The sequence below is a fragment of the Ambystoma mexicanum genome, chromosome 11, assembly GCF_040938575.1.
Source record: "Ambystoma mexicanum isolate Mex_15411 chromosome 11, UKY_AmexF1_1, whole genome shotgun sequence".
NCBI classification, from domain to species: Eukaryota; Metazoa; Chordata; class Amphibia; order Caudata; family Ambystomatidae; genus Ambystoma; species Ambystoma mexicanum.
In genome coordinates, this window is record NC_090934.1 from 706970450 (window position 1) to 706986009 (window position 15560).

Here is a 15560-nt window from a genome sequence, read left to right on the forward strand (position 1 = left end):
ACCTGCAGCAGGGCTTCACAGGGCAAACCAATGGTCCAGGAGTTGCAGCAGCCATCTTCAAGCTCTTCTTTGGGTTCCTTCGTCCAGTGGTCGACTCTTCCTTCCAAGCCAAGAGACTCGCCTTTTATTCAGTTCTCTCCCATTCATTCCAGCCTAGCTGCCACTTACCCAGCAGGGTGGCTGTCCTTGCCGGACAGTCAGCCAGCCAATCACCACAGAGTGCATTTGGGTCTCCTAGGAGACTAAGCACAGGGAGTTTGGGCACCTCCCTCACTTCCTGCCCACCCCAGACACTCGGGTGCCAGAAAAAAGGCACAGAAACAAAGGGACCAAACCTGGTTTGGCGTGCAGAAACAAACACTAGAAGGACCTTTCCAAAATGAAATGGCGAAAAAAGAAGACTGGGACCTGTTTAAACAAAGGGGGCTTAGACACCATGTTGAAAAACATGGCTCCCGTGATTTTTAGATACCAGTGTTCGCGGTCGGGAAAAATCATGGTAGTTCCTTATAAAACCACTGCCACCAGCCATTTCGATGGGAAAGTGTACGTTTGACTGCTACATGAGTTTCTAGACATAGGGGAGACTAGGTAACACCGCTAGCACTACTGTAAGATAGTGTGTGCTGGTCTACGAATTTAAAAAGACCAGTAAAGTCAATTTAACTTTACATTCTCTGGGAAACAGTTTTCCAGAGAAGGTATTTAAACCTTGGGATAGCCTATAAAGGCTTCCCTGTGTTACTGCACTGAGGGTGCTGTGTAACACATATGAAAAGATGATGCTTATGGAGTTCTCTAAAACTCCATTATCAAAGAACACAAGAGTAAAACACAATCAAAATACGAGAGGGTGGAAAAAAAGGCTCACTCTCCAGGTAAAAAAATCAAGTCCTCAAAATCCAGCAAAGTTGCTGGGGGTCTCTAAGGTGAAGGGAATTAGCACATTTATGAGAATTCTCCCTAACAATCATCCCCCAGACTGAAGGACAGGAGGATTTAATCCACCCCTGGATGAATCTCCTTACTCCAGTCGGTCATACATTCTGGAGAGACCATCAGCATTTTGGTGATTACACCCTGACCTGTGTTCAATGGTAAAATGAAACCCCTGTAGGCTGATTGACCATCTTAACAATTTAGGATTTTCCCCTTGCATCTGCATTAACCATCTCAAGGGTTGGTGGTCTGTCTGTCATCCAAGTATGGTCTAAACTTCTTCAGAGACCACACAATGGCAAAACACTCATGTTCTACGTTTGCTCACCTTGCCTCAGGTTCCTTCAGCTTCCTGCTGATGAAGCAGATTGGGTGTTCCCTACCTTTCTCATCCAGCTGCCTCAGAACTGCACCTATACCTGTATTAGAAGCATCTGTTTGCACAATTAAGGTGTGGCTGTAGTCAGGCGCTCTTAAGACTGGAGCTTGACAAAGGGCTTTCTTAACTCCTTCAAATGCCTTGGTGCACTCCTCATTCCACCTGACCTTTTTGGGGAATTTGGGGGAGACCACAACATTTAAGGGAGAAGCTATGGACCCATAGTTCTCTATGAAGTTTCTATAAAAACCAGTGAGACCAAAGACGGCTCTCATCTGGGTTTGAGTAGTAGGGGTGGCCCATTCTTGTACAGCTTGTACTTTGGTAGGCAATGGCCTTATTTCACATCCTCCTGCCTCATGTCCAAGGTAGACCACTTTTCTCTGACCAATTTGACATTTACTTGCCTTTATGGTCAGATGGGCCTGCAAAACATATCCCAAGTGGTCAACATGTTCTTTCCAAGTAGGGCTGAACATTGCAATGTTATCCAAGTATGCCATGCAGAAGTCCTCCATCCCATTCAGAACTTGATTAACCATCCTTTGGAATCTTGCAGGTGCATTCTTTAATCCAACAGGCATTACCTTACACTGGTAGAGGCCTGCTGGGGTTGAAAATGCAGTTTTCTCCTTGGCATGGTCTGTCTGAGCTATTTGCCAATAGCCTGACGTTGGGTCAAATGTACTGAGGTACTTGGCTGAACCAAGTTTGTCCACAGCTCATCTGTCCTAGGTAAAGGATGGGCATCAGTCGTGGTGACTGCATTTAGAGCTCTATAGTCCACACAGAATCTCAACTCCTTGGATCCTGCCTTTGGCACTAGTACAACTGGACTAGACCATGGACTTGTAGATGGCTCTATTACCCCCGAGATCAAGCATCTTGTTGACCTCTTCCTTTATTTGGGTTCTTACATGATCTGACATCCCGTAACCTCTGCTTTTAACAGGTAAACAGTCACCAGTGTGGATATCATGCTGGCCCCAAGGGCTCAAGCTTGGCGATAGTGAAAACAGGGAGGCAAACTAATTTAACAGAAACTTGCACTCCTCCGGTTGTTCCAGTGTCAAATTAGAAGAGAGATTAACTCCCATCTTCTCATCTAAAGGTTGTCCTCTGAGGAGATCAGGTAGAGATTCACTCTCCTCCTCCTGAGCTGAAGCTAGAAGCTCCCACTTCTGGTCTGGAGACATAGGCTTTTAGACGGTTGGTGTTAAAGACCCTAGGGGCCTCCTTAGGATTGCCCAAGTCCACCAGTTAATTGACCTCTCCAAGTTTTCCCACAACCTTGAAGGGTCCAATCCATTTGTCCTGTAAGGCCCTCTGCCTTGTAGGTACCATAACTAGAACTTGCTGGTCTTGAGTAAACTCAACCATGTTGGCCTTCTGGTCATGTCAATGCTTCACCAGAGCCTGACCTGCTTTCAAGTTATCTGATGCTTCTGTCATCATGTGTCTCATTCTCCTCCGGAGACCAACCACACAGTCAGTGACTCTTACTGCCTTGGGGGAAGGAGCACTCTCCAACCCCCCCTTAATTAGGGGCAAGGGCCCTTAAACTGGATGACCGTAGAGAAGCTCAAAGGGACTAAATCCAACTCTCTACTGAGGGACTTCTCTATAAGCAAATCGAAGGCATGGTAGTAGAAGGTCCCACTTTCTTCTAAGGGGTTGCTCTAAAGCACCTATCAAGCTCTTCATAGTTCTATTAAACCTCTCTACCAATCCATTCGTCTGGGGATGGTAGACAGTTGAAAACTTGTAAGTCACTCCACAGTTTTTCCACATGGCCTGCATGTAGTGGGACATAAAATGTGATCCCTGTCAAAGATGACTTGCTTAGGAAAACCTACCCTGGTAAAAATACCAAGTAGGGCCTTAACAGCCTGAGCTGTAACAGTCCTCATAGGTATGGCTTCAGGATACCTAGTAGCATGGTCTACTACAACCAATATAAATCAGTTGCCTGAAGAACTTTGAGTGTCTAAGGGACCAACAATGTCGATTCCTACCCTCTCAAAAGGGACTCGCACCACTGGGAGAGGCACTAAAAAGGTGCCACATTCTTGGTCCACTCTTGCCAGATGTTCAAAAGTGTGACAACTCCTACAAAATTTACCTACATCAGACCCTAACTCAGGCCAGTAGAAATAGAGAGAAAGCCTTTCCTTGGTCTTCTTGAAACTCAAGTGACCAGCCAAGGGAATCTCATGGGCCAACTGTAGGAACTGTTGTCCTATCTCTAGAGGCACTACAAGTCTTCTGTAGTCCCCTGGGATAGGCTCAGTTGGTTCACTGTAGAAGAGGCCATCTTCCCAGTACAACATGGCTCTTGCCCATCCAGCTGGGAAGCTGCCTGATGGCGAAGTCCTTCAAGAGTAGGACACTCTTTGACCTCTGCTGAAGTCTGCCCTACAGGTGCCACCTTCTGCCAGTAAAGACTGCAGCCCAGGATGGTCTTTAGGATCCAGGTCTCCAACAGGGGGAAGGTCTTCTTCCAGCTCTGAATCTTCTTCAGCAGCTGATTTAACCTTTCCTGATTGTTCCTCACACTCAGCCTTTGCTGGTGGAGTAGTCACAGGTGTGACTTTGGACAGTCCTCTCAGGGATGTCCTGGTTGGAAGCACAGGAGTGCTCTCTTGCTTTTTCATTGAGACCTTGGGTTTCCCCTTTGTCTCCTTCTTAAAAATAGCAGTTAGTAGTTCCTGTGGGCTGGGTGTTATAGATTCTTCTGTAACATCCTCTGGAGAGGCAGTTAAGGTACTCTCTCTGGCCTTCCTTGTTTGCTCCCGTTTCCTTTTCCTGGGAGGCCTGGGGGTGCTTGATACAACTCCAAGAGTTTTGAAGTAATTCCCCAACAGGACTCTCCCAGGCACCTCACTCTGAACACTAACAGGAATCTTGACAGTCATGTTGTTGCACTGGATTAGAGCTGGTAATCTTGAATGCATTTGAACACGGCCTCCAGCAAGCTTAGTGAGGCCTTTGGGGGCCTTTGCAACATCCTCAGGTTTGAAAAAAGATTCATCCACCACTGTAATGCTGGCCCCAGTCTCTCTAATGGCAGGGGTCTCCTGACCATTTACAGCTCAGAGAATGGTATCCAGGGGGCTTACAAGTTGATTGGTCCCACCAACTCAAAGGAAGAAGTCATCCTTGAAGGGCTTCTCCGTCGAGATGAACTTGGCGATTCAGACTTGCAGCAGGGCTTCACCGGGCAAACCAATGGTCCAGGAGTTGCAGCAGCCATCCTCTTCCAGCACGTCTTCGGTTCTTTCATTCCAGTGGTCGATTCTGCCTTCTAAGCCAAGAGACTCGCCTTTTAAACAGTTTTCTCCCATTCATTCCAGCCTAGCTGTCACTCACCCAGCAGGGTGGCTTGTCCTTGCCGGACAGTCAGCCACCCAATCACGCCAGAGTGCATTTGGGTCTCCCAGGAGACTAAGCACAGGGAGTTTCGGGCACCTCCCTCACTTCCTGCCCACCCCAGACACTCAGGCACCAGAGGCAGTCTTCAGTCCTGAAGCCTGTCTAAGGCGTAGGAACAAAGGGACCAAACCTGGTTTGGCACGCAGAGACAAACTCTAGAAGGACCTTTGCAAAAAGAAACTGTGAAAAAAGAAGACCAGGACCTGTTTTTACAGAGGGGCTGTGTAACACACATGAAAAGATGATGCCTGTGGAGATGTCTAAAACTCCATAATCAAAGAACACAAGAGTAAAACACACATCAAAATACATGAGAGTGGGGAAAAAAGGCTCACACTCTCCAGGTAAAAAAAATCAAGTTCTCAAAATCCAGCAAAGTTGCTGGGGTCTCCAAGGTGAACAGAATTAGCACATTTATGAGAATTCTCGCGGACCCCCAAGACTCCCTCTTCAACATTACCACCTTTAGCACTCCCCAGGGACTTTATCAATTTACTGACTGCCTCCTTCCAGAGGCTTATGGTTAATTCCCTATGGCCCCATTTATGATTCGCAGCTGCTCCGCCATACCTAGCAGAGAGAATAGTCTTGAAAGCTACGATTCGCCCTACCAGAACTGCAAACTCTTTCTGCCTCGTCATAACCAGATTTAAATTAAATAAATCTGGAGGAAGTAGCTTCCCTGTGAAGGCTGCTTAGACATGGAATGCACTCCCACCCGCCTTAAGGGAAAATCAATCCTTCCTCAGTTTCAGACAAAAAACTTTAAATTGGCTGACAGCCAACAACAAATTACTTCCGATGCACTCTACTAATGAATATCCATTATGGTATATAGTTCTTTGTTCCAGTCTGCCATACTGACGCCTGACTATATTCCTAATTGATTTATCCATTTCCAGTTCACATACTGTATATACTGTACCTGCTGTCTCAAATGCCCAACACATTATAGTGTATCTTACTTTTTCCATTAGGTGTAATCTATCTGTATACTTATACCTTTATCCTGTATCCTATGTATTTCCCATCTGCTATATCTGTAACATTAAGCTGAAGTAAACTTGTAACCTTTGCGCCAAGTTACATGAGGGTTCGGTGCGCCATACAAATAAAGAAACAAACCTACAACTCCAATCACACCTAGAAACCAACAACCTACTCGCCAGTCCAGTTTCAGACCCAGACATAGCACTGAATACGCCCTCCTTGATGTGAAGATTCACCTAGACCAAATCCGGGACAAAAAGGGACCTTTTCATCCTCCTCCTCCTCCTCCTAGACCTCTCGGCAGCCTTTGATCTCAATCATATCATATCCTCGGTCGCCACCTCATTAATACCGTCAACTTCTTCCCTGAAGCTACCAACTGGATCAATTAATTCCTGAGTGAGCGAACCTCGAGAGTCTTTACTGGTGCAGTAGCAGCTAACCCCATCCCAGTCTCCTACAGGGTTCCACAAGGGTCCTGCCTCCCCCCCACCATATTGTACAACATGTACTCCAAGCCCCTCTTTGATTAACTGGACAGTCTCAATATCCCCTACACTAACTTTGCAGACAACACACAAGTTTTCCTCAAGTTCACGGGCAACTACGAGCTTGACTCTGCCAGCATCAATCATATTTACAGCATCCTTCGGGCCTGGATGTCTAATCACCATCTCCGCCTCAATGATGACAAGACGGAACTACTCATTGTCGGCTCTCTACATCGCCTCAAACACCCCTGCCTTCTCCAATTTCCAGATCGACAGGAACACCATTCCCGTCTCACCCCATGTCAAAACACTTGGGGTTTACCTTGACTCGGAACTCAACATGCAAAAACCATGTCAAAGCCATCCACAGCATACTCAACTAAACTAATTAACCTATTAATAAAGTTTCTCACATCCAACAACTGCCCCACGCTAGCCAGAGCCATCAGAGGCAGCAAGTTAGATTATTGCAATGCCATCCTCGCAGGCACCTCAGCTAAAAACATTATCAAACTACAAATTGATCCAAAGCAATGCCCTCAGAGCAGGGTGGGTGATGAAATGTTCAGATCACATCTCCCAAATTAAATGTGAAACTCACTGGCTTCCGATCAAGGCTCACATTGAATTCAAAATACTATCCATGACGCATCGCTGTCTCCACAGCACAGCCCTTCCCTACCCCTCGCATTGCAAAAAAATCCCATCCACGCATCCTGCGCTCTTCCACAATCACCTCACTATCCACCCCCACATACATCAGAAAAAGAGCTGGAGGATTGAGCTTCACTATCAATGATCCCACCCTCTGGAACGCCCTCCCCACATTGAAGAACCTTCCTACCCGACTTTGTGTAAACAATTAAAAACGGCCCTTTTCAACTAATTGTCCACTAGAGTGGGCCCTCTGTAAGCCTACTATACCTAGAACCACGTATTTGTCATTATGAGGTCTTCCATAACTGAGTGTCTGTAACCATTCTGTTACCAAAATACCATGTTCTTGCCTGATGCTCAGATGGTTTACACCTACTAGCACTGTGATACCTCTGGGTCCTGGGCGCTATCAACAAATAAAAATAAATAGTATCAGCAATATATTGGAGAGTAAGTGCTTACACTAATATAAAAAAAATTGTCCTCTTGATTACATTCTTTAAAAGTGCTTGTCAACTTCCCTTCTGCAAAATATATTTGGGGAATGTCCTTAAACCCTCTTTAGTATACTTAATGATCTAAAGGTTCATATTTTTGGCCAAGTCAGAATGATGCTTCAAAATGCAATATACGGCAGCTTCTGCAAGGACTGGTGTCCAGAACTTGATGGGCTGCTTACCCTTACTGGCATTCGCAACTGTACGGACCATTTGTCATTATATGCAATTACTATGCAAGGTACGAGAAAATATTCCTCACCTGGTAACAAATAGGAGGTGGAAGCAGCTTCATTAGAACTACCGCAGCCGGAGGGACAGGAAAAACACCCCCTGGAACAGGATGCAGACCTGGAGCTGTTGGCAGAAAAAGAACATTTCAAATTCAACTTCTTGAGAGCACATCATTAGTAATATAAAAGGAAAATGATCTGGAAAAAGGAATAAAAGGTTGTTCACTGTTCGTCAATCAGCTGACCAGAGAACATTGTATACTTGTGTAACCATCTCTTCATATGAATAGGTCTTCATATAAATGCATCTTAATATATGGGGCATTTATAAAGATACAGTAATCTTTGCGGATATTAACATCTAATGAGCTGACATTTTTCTGATCTAATTAAGAGGTATGTGCTTTAACATTTCAGAACAATAACAGCAATCCCATGAATGCCTTGCATGGTTTAATTTGAAGTAAAAAGCAGAGGTCAATCTTTATAGGATAACACAGAAATAGGAACACGCTGTGTACAAAGATTGCATGACTTACCTGTTGTAGAGCTTTCTGACAGCGGTAAAAGATTAATTTGGTTAACAATACTCAGAATGTGTGTGTGAAAGAGGCTACACAGAACTAAAATCATTAAACCTCAGACCATTGTCATACTTAAAAGGATGCATGCATGCACACATTAGGTTTAATTTATGCAACGTTACAACTAAAGACCGCTCATGTTGACAAGCTATTTTCTTAGACTTGCCAGTCATTTGCAATGCTGGAACCCCTTTAGTAATTAAACTGCAGAAGGGTTTCTTGTGTTTCTTTTTGGGCATGTTTGGCTTAGGACAGCAGCAATAGTTGAAAATTGTTGCACAAAGTGATCACTGGCCAAATGATCTGTCAAATGGCGACAGGAGTCTTCCTTTTATCCAGGACTTATACTGGAGTTGCCCCAAACCTACCAATGATAAGGATCTGCACCATGCAAAACCGTAGGGGCTGGATAATCACGGACAGCCTCAGGCCAACACCTCTGCACAGCAACAGACATACTTTGGCTTGATGTGGACTGGGGTCAGACAGTCCCAGCCTCCGCATCCAGCCACACAGAAAACACAATTTTTACACAATTTAAGCAGAGGTTTTGCCTGGAAAAGGGCTTTCTATATATGACAAATCCAGACCCAAGAGGGCAGGAAATAGGCCATGGCACAAAATGGCCAAAGGACAAATCTCATAGGATGGGCACTTCAGAGTATATGGTACTCTATATGGCATTATTGAGTAAAAGGTAAAAACACAGGAAAAAAAAGTCAGTCAGCAAGCTTTTACATAGTAAAAGAAAATAAAACAAAAATGAAAAACGTAATGCTAGTAATACTAGACATAACATTGTCATATCTAAATCATTAAACATTACTAAACTCACAAGAATTGCCAATTTGGGAGTATAAAATTCATAAATAATGATTAGGCAACATTTAGGATCATAGCTCAGAGGAGAGCACAGCTCGCAGCCTCTGACCCTTTTTTTTTTTAATCACCCGATTTCCATAGCAGTATTATTTATCAGCTTCTTTCTTAGCAACCATGATCTGTGGGTGTATCTAGCAACCGCAAAACTATGTGTGGTAAAGAACATTGCCATAAAAACAGCATTGCTGTTCGGGTATCCCTTACCCCTTCTTCCCCGAGAATTGGCTTTAAATATAAGTGCCTCAACTGTTTTGTGTTGTCACATAACTGCATAAAATGTGTCATTGATTCAAAAGCTTCCTCGCTGTTAGGACAGTTTTTCTGAAGTTCTAGCAACTTCATCAAAACCATTCAACTGAGGCAGTACAAGACTCCACTCTTAGTACAAGGCTGTACGACCTCAGCAGATGGTACCATAGACAGAGCAGCCAGGCTTATCTTAGGAGTGAGAAAGGGCTGTATGATATGATATGGCATTTATAACGTGCCTATACACAAGTGTTTCAAGGCGCGACGAGGCAAGGGAGGGGGAAGGGAAGGGAAAACAGGCAACGCTCCTACTTTTTCATCTCTCTACCTTCACAGATTTATGAGCCCAATGCCTTGTGGGACTTGTAGTTGCTTGCCCATAGAGTCACGGGATTCACATTATTTTGTGGTATTTAAATTGCGAGTCTGAGATTCTAAGTGGGATTATGTCTTTTCTCTCTCTTTTTTTCCCTGTTCTTATTTTTTCTGTTCCTCAGGGGTCATGACTTCTACTGGTCCTGAGGAAGGCGGGATTGCCTACTCCGCCGAAACGTAGATTACTTGTACTTTTGGACTCATACTTGTACGAGTACGACACCCTTTAGATCCATCCTGGTGTCAGCTAGTAGACTTTGAGCTTAGCTAGCAAATTGGAAATGCCCCCAACTGAACTGAAAATTTAAGATTCAGCTACATATGGCTTCAAACATCGAGAGGGGGCCTTTCATTTCCAACATTCACATTGTGTTGATTGTTTAGAGAAAAAGTTTCCCTTTTTTTCATATGTTCTTTTCAAATGCGTATAAATAATTGTATTTTGTTTTATATGAAAAATTGTGTACATTAATATGGACACCCATCTGTTCCATTTGTGTACAGATTGTGCTTGCTCTGGAATTTACTTTTAGTCAATTGTGCTTGGTAACTTATAGACCTCGCTTGTGAGCAATAATAACAAAAAATAATAAAAAAAGCTACTTTTGTATTAACTCTTAAACAGAAGTTGGATATGGTGGATTTGAAAGACTTATCCCAATAAAGACTTAGGTGGACACAAAGTTATAAAAATCATACCTAGGAACTATTTCAGATAGTTTGTGCCATACTCTTGGCATTGAAGAGACTACTATAAATAGAATGTATATGTATGTCTAGTGAACCTGTCAGGACACTGTTTTGTTTTGTGTTTCAACGATCCTACTAGGCCAGGTGTCATTCAGATTGCGCAAGTGCATGGGAAGGGGGAAAGGGAAAAAGTGCGAGGGGTAAAGGAGAGGGGAAAGTGCAGTATATGAGATCGTAGAATAAATAGTAAAATGGCCAGCAGGTGGCAAGTGCAAGGTAAGTGCCGAGAAAGGTACTGGTAGGCACACAGAAAACAGTCCCCAAGTGCAGGGGTTGCCAGGGAGGCAGTGCAGGTGGGCAACTGGCAGGGCCTGCGCCCGGGATCAGAAAGGGTGGCCAGGTAACCAGTGCAGTTTCAGTCAAGAATTCAGCGGGGGAGAGAAAGCAGAAGCAAAGAGGAAGGTTTTGAGGTGGTTCCGGAACCGGAGATGGTTCTCCTCAAGTTTCAGGGAGGCAGGAAGGCTGTTCCAGAGGGAGGCCCCTGCCGAGGAGAGAGATCTACCACCAACTCGTTGCTTGGAGAAGCGAATGACCATGAGTGAGTTGGAGGCGGATGAGCGAAGAGCTCGAGAGGGAAGATATTTAGGAAGAGAGAGTTGAAGGTATTGCGGCCCCGGGCCCCAGAAGGCCTTGTGGACAATGCAGAGGGTTTTTAACTTAATCCTCGCAGCCACTGGGAGCCAGTGCAGAGATTTCAGTCCTGGAGAGATACGATCCCTGGGCTTGAGGCCAAGGACAAGCCTCGCAGTCCTGTTCTGGATAAGTTGCAGAGGGCAGAGAGTAGAGGCAGGCAGATTTAGACAGAGGCTGTTATAATAGTCTAGCCTAGAGTGAACCAGGGCTCTGGAGAAGTGAGCTTCTGGGGGAAGGAGACGAAAGGAAGAATACCTTTGAAGAGGTGCAGCTGGTAGTGTGACTTCTTAGAGATGTCAGAGATGTGAGGAGAGCAGGAGTGTGTGGAGTCAAAGATGACCCCAAGGTTTTTGGCCTTGCAGGTGGGAGCAGGAAGAGGGCCAAGAGAGGCCGGCCAGAGAGCTGCAGGGAAGGAGGGAGTGGGTGTACCGATGAGTAGAATATCAGCCTTACTGGCATTAAGGCAGATGTCATTGGCGGCACACCACTCCTGGATGGCAGACAGTCAGTCAGAGATGAGGGAAGGAGAGGAGGTGGCCGAGGGCAGCCTGAAAATGAGCTGGGTATCATCTGCATAGCACTGAAAGTTATTGCAGAGAGAGGCGATGCGGTGGGCAAGGAGTGCAAGGTATTGGTTGAACAGGTAGGGAGAGAGGTTAGACCCCTGGAGGGACACCACAGGTAGAGAAAAAAATATCAGAGAGGAAGGACCCATGTTGGACCTGGGAGGGTCGGTCAGAGAGGAAAGAGGTCAGCCATGCCAGAGCTTGACCAGTGATACCCAGGTTATCACGGAGACGGTTGAGCAGGATGGCATGGTTGACCGTGTCAAAGGCAGAAGAGAGAACAAGCAAGATGAGAACAGAACAATCAGAACTGTAGAATCAGTACAAATGAAATTGTAATACCATTGTTCCAAAGAAACACTGAAACACTATGTATGCCAAAATAAAGGATTTATTTAAATATTGGTAGGTCATGATAAATCTAGGGGTAAATAAGTACCATCACACATGATATGTAATCACAATTATAAAAACAACACTATACTTGAAGGTACACAGACAAGTATAAACCTTATTTGGAATACCCAACGGTAGTTCTCGGGAAGTCAAAACCTTTTCATACACATTCAGTATAGGTCACACCTATTCTTGAGGAGTAAAAAAAAAATCAATGGTTACTGTTGGGGAGAATTCTCAGAAATGTGCTAATTCCCTCAACCTTAGAGACCCCCAGCAACTTTGCTGGATTATGAGGACTTTTAACCTGGAGAGAGGGAGACCCTTTTTCCCCACTGTCTCATGTATTTTAATGTGATTTTTGAACTGTGTTTCTTTTGGTTGTGGAATCTGACAAACTCCATAGGCATCAACTTTTACATTGTGTCACACAGCACCTTCAGTGCAGTGACACAGGGAAGTCTTTCAGATTTCCCAAAGGTTTAAGTACTGGGATATACTACTGTTTTCCAGAGCAGTAAAGTGAAATTGACTTTACTTACATTTGTAACTTTCTAAACCCAAAACACACTATCTTTTTTTTTTTTAACTGTTTTATTTTTCTTCGGCAGTAAAGGCATTCCACATATGACAAGTGCAACAAAATACATCTTACAAAAAGATTGAGTTACATTCACTCTTATTGTTTTACCGTAATTTAACCAATACCCTCGCCCCCTAGCTCTTTCTCCCCCCCCACACACCTCTCCCCCCAACTCCTTATTGTTGAGCCCCTGGGTCTTTTAACCCATTCTATAGGTTTCCTCCGTGGTATCGTCTCGCCTCCTTTGTGATCTAGACTGTCAAGAGATCAGAATGTTTCTAGGGACCGTGGTTTATAAAACTGAGCTTAGCTTTCCCCAACAATGTCTTGAAAGGGGTACCAAGTGAACAAGTATTTCTGATATTTCCCTGTTCTTATGGCTGTTACTTTCTCCATTGCCATGACCCCCCCATACTTTCACCTACCATCATGGTGTTGTTGGGCCCTCTTTCGTCTTCCACCTTTGTGCCAGTTTCATTTGTGCGACTGACAGTAGGTGCGTTAATAAGGTGGCTGTGTGTGCCCTCTGCCACTGCCCCCAGCAGGATAATTTGGGGTGAAAACGGTAGGTCCCTGCCTGTTATGCCTTTGATGTGCCCCAGTACCTCTTTCCAGCAGGTTGTCGCTTTAGGGCATATCCACCACATGTGGAACAGATCCCCCCCCACCCCCGACAGTCTCCAGCAAGCCGGGGAATATTCTGGGTATATTTTATGTAACCGGTGGGGGGACATGTACCACCTGTAGCAAAGTTTATATGCTGCTTCTTTAATTGCTGTGCTTTTGGAGGATTTGTGAGCTCTAGCCCATAATTGGTCCTACTCTCTTTCCGTGATTGGCTCCCCAATGTCTTTCCCAGCTCTCTTTATATGGAAGGTTGTCTGTCGGTTGTGCTCCATCTAGCAGTCTGTAAATCTTGATATCCCCCTCATTGTCTCTCCCTCTTGCATAGTAAGTACTAGGCCTATTGGAGTTCTTGTTCCTGCCTTTTTCACTGCTGGGTGAGAAATCCAGTGTCTTAATTGTGTATATCTGAACCTTTCTTTTTCACCCAGGTCGAATTTCTTTTTGCACTCTATGAAGGGGATCGGATTTCCATCCTGGTACATGTGCCGCAAGGTCAGGGTCTCTGCTCCCTTCCATCCCTCCTAGAATTTGCACTGTAGGCCCGGAGTGAAGTCCATGTGTGCTATTGGGGAGAATGGGCCTAGTCCCCGTTTGATTTATTTCATTTGCATGGATCTGTCCCACCTACGCGGAGATACCTTGGTGGCTCCCAATAGTTCTCCTCCACCCCCAACTCTCGGGCCCTGGGGTTTAGTGCCAGAAGTGCTATTAATGGGATCTGTGTGGCTGTACGATCCCACTCCAACCTTTTGTGTTCCCTTGTTTAGCCCACTTGAGCATTGGGGCCAGATGCACTGCCATAATGTATCGCCCAATGTCCGGAACCCCCAGGCCTCCCAGGAGCGGGTGATGAGTCAAGATGCGCCTTTGTATCCTGGGTCTCTTTTTCCCCCCATATGAACTGATATGCTGCATTTTTGAGTTCCCTGATTAAGCATGTTGGAATCTCAGTGGGTACTGAGCTCGCCACATATAGCAATTGGGGGAGAAGGGTCAATTTTTTGCTGCGATCCTAGCAAACCATGACAGCATACACTATCTTACAATAGGGTGCAGGAGGGGTTACTTATTATCCCCTTTGTCTAGCTTCTCATGTAACATTTTTATGTTACCCATTCCTCACTGAATGGCTCGTGGCAGCGGTTTACTTTTAACTAGTGTGGTGTGCATTTACCGCGGGCTGCGTTCGCAGCTGCAGTCAGGCACCCAAGGGTGCCATTTTTGTCAAAATGGCCTGGTGTTTTTTTGCCATTTCTTTGTGGAAAGGTCCTTCTTGAGATTTACTCTGCGTGCCAAACCAGGTTTGGTCCCTTTGTTCGCTTTGCCTTTGGCGGGATTCACGAGTGAAGCCCGCCTCTGGCTCCAGGGTATCTGGTGTGGTCAGGAAGTGAGGGAGGTGCCCAAAACTCCCTGTGCTTAGTCTCCTAGGAGAGCCAAATGCCCTCTGTAGCGATTGGCCAGCTGACTGTCCGGCAAGGACAGCCACCCTGCTGGGTGACTGACAGCTGGGCTGGAATGAATGGGAGAGAACTGAATAAAAGGTGAGGCTTTTGGCTTGGAAGGCAGAGTCGACCACTGGACGAAGGAACCGAAGAAGAACTTGAAGAGGACGTCTGCTGCAACTCTAGGACCGTTGGTTTGCCCAGTGAAGCCCTGCTGTGGTGCTGAAACTCCAAATTCGTATCGCCAGAAGCCCCGGCAAGGATGACTTCTCCCTTTGAGTTGGTGGGGAAAATCAACTCCAAAGTAAGCCACCTGGACATTCTCTCGGAGCTGGTTGCATTTCCACAGAGTTGCTGCAGGAAACCGAAACGCCAGGGAGAGGAACACCAGATTGTGTGCGTTGCTTTTAAGTTGGCCAAGAGCTCCAGGAAGATCCTCCGGACTCCCAGGAAGCAGGACTGACCGAGCCTGAGCCCCCTCAAGAGTGCAGGAACCTAGAAGCAAGGAAAGTCCATCTCAACAGCCAGAAACCACGTTGTTGCTATTTGCGTTAGTGGCAAGGAGCTGAAACACCGAAGTTCCACTTGTTTGAAGATTGCTGGTTGCGAGCAATGAATGTCCCATTGCAGTGCAGGAGTCTCCAGAGGTCCTCCCTCTTGTCCCCATGACGGAGGTCCAGGAACAGTGAGATCTGCAGAGCTGCACAAGAACAGATGTCATCTGCTGCACTTTTTCTTCATTCTAAAGGTACTGTAAAGTCTGAGAGAACTTACCTCTCATTGCAGAGTTGCTAGCATCTTCTACTACTCACAAGTCTAAACAACTTGTGGCCCTACATTTGATTCTTCTTTTCT

The 15560-nt window shown here is 45.5% G+C and overlaps 1 protein-coding gene across 1 annotated transcript in view; it reads right to left on the reverse strand.

Annotated features, from left to right (window-relative positions):
• CSTF3 (cleavage stimulation factor subunit 3) overlaps positions 1-15560 on the reverse strand; it is a 731385-nt gene that overhangs the window by 14264 nt on the left and 701561 nt on the right. The window contains exon 19 of the mRNA XM_069623577.1: positions 7648-7742. Within this exon, the coding sequence (XP_069479678.1) occupies positions 7648-7742 (95 nt within the window). The remainder of the gene's footprint in view (positions 1-7647; positions 7743-15560) is intronic.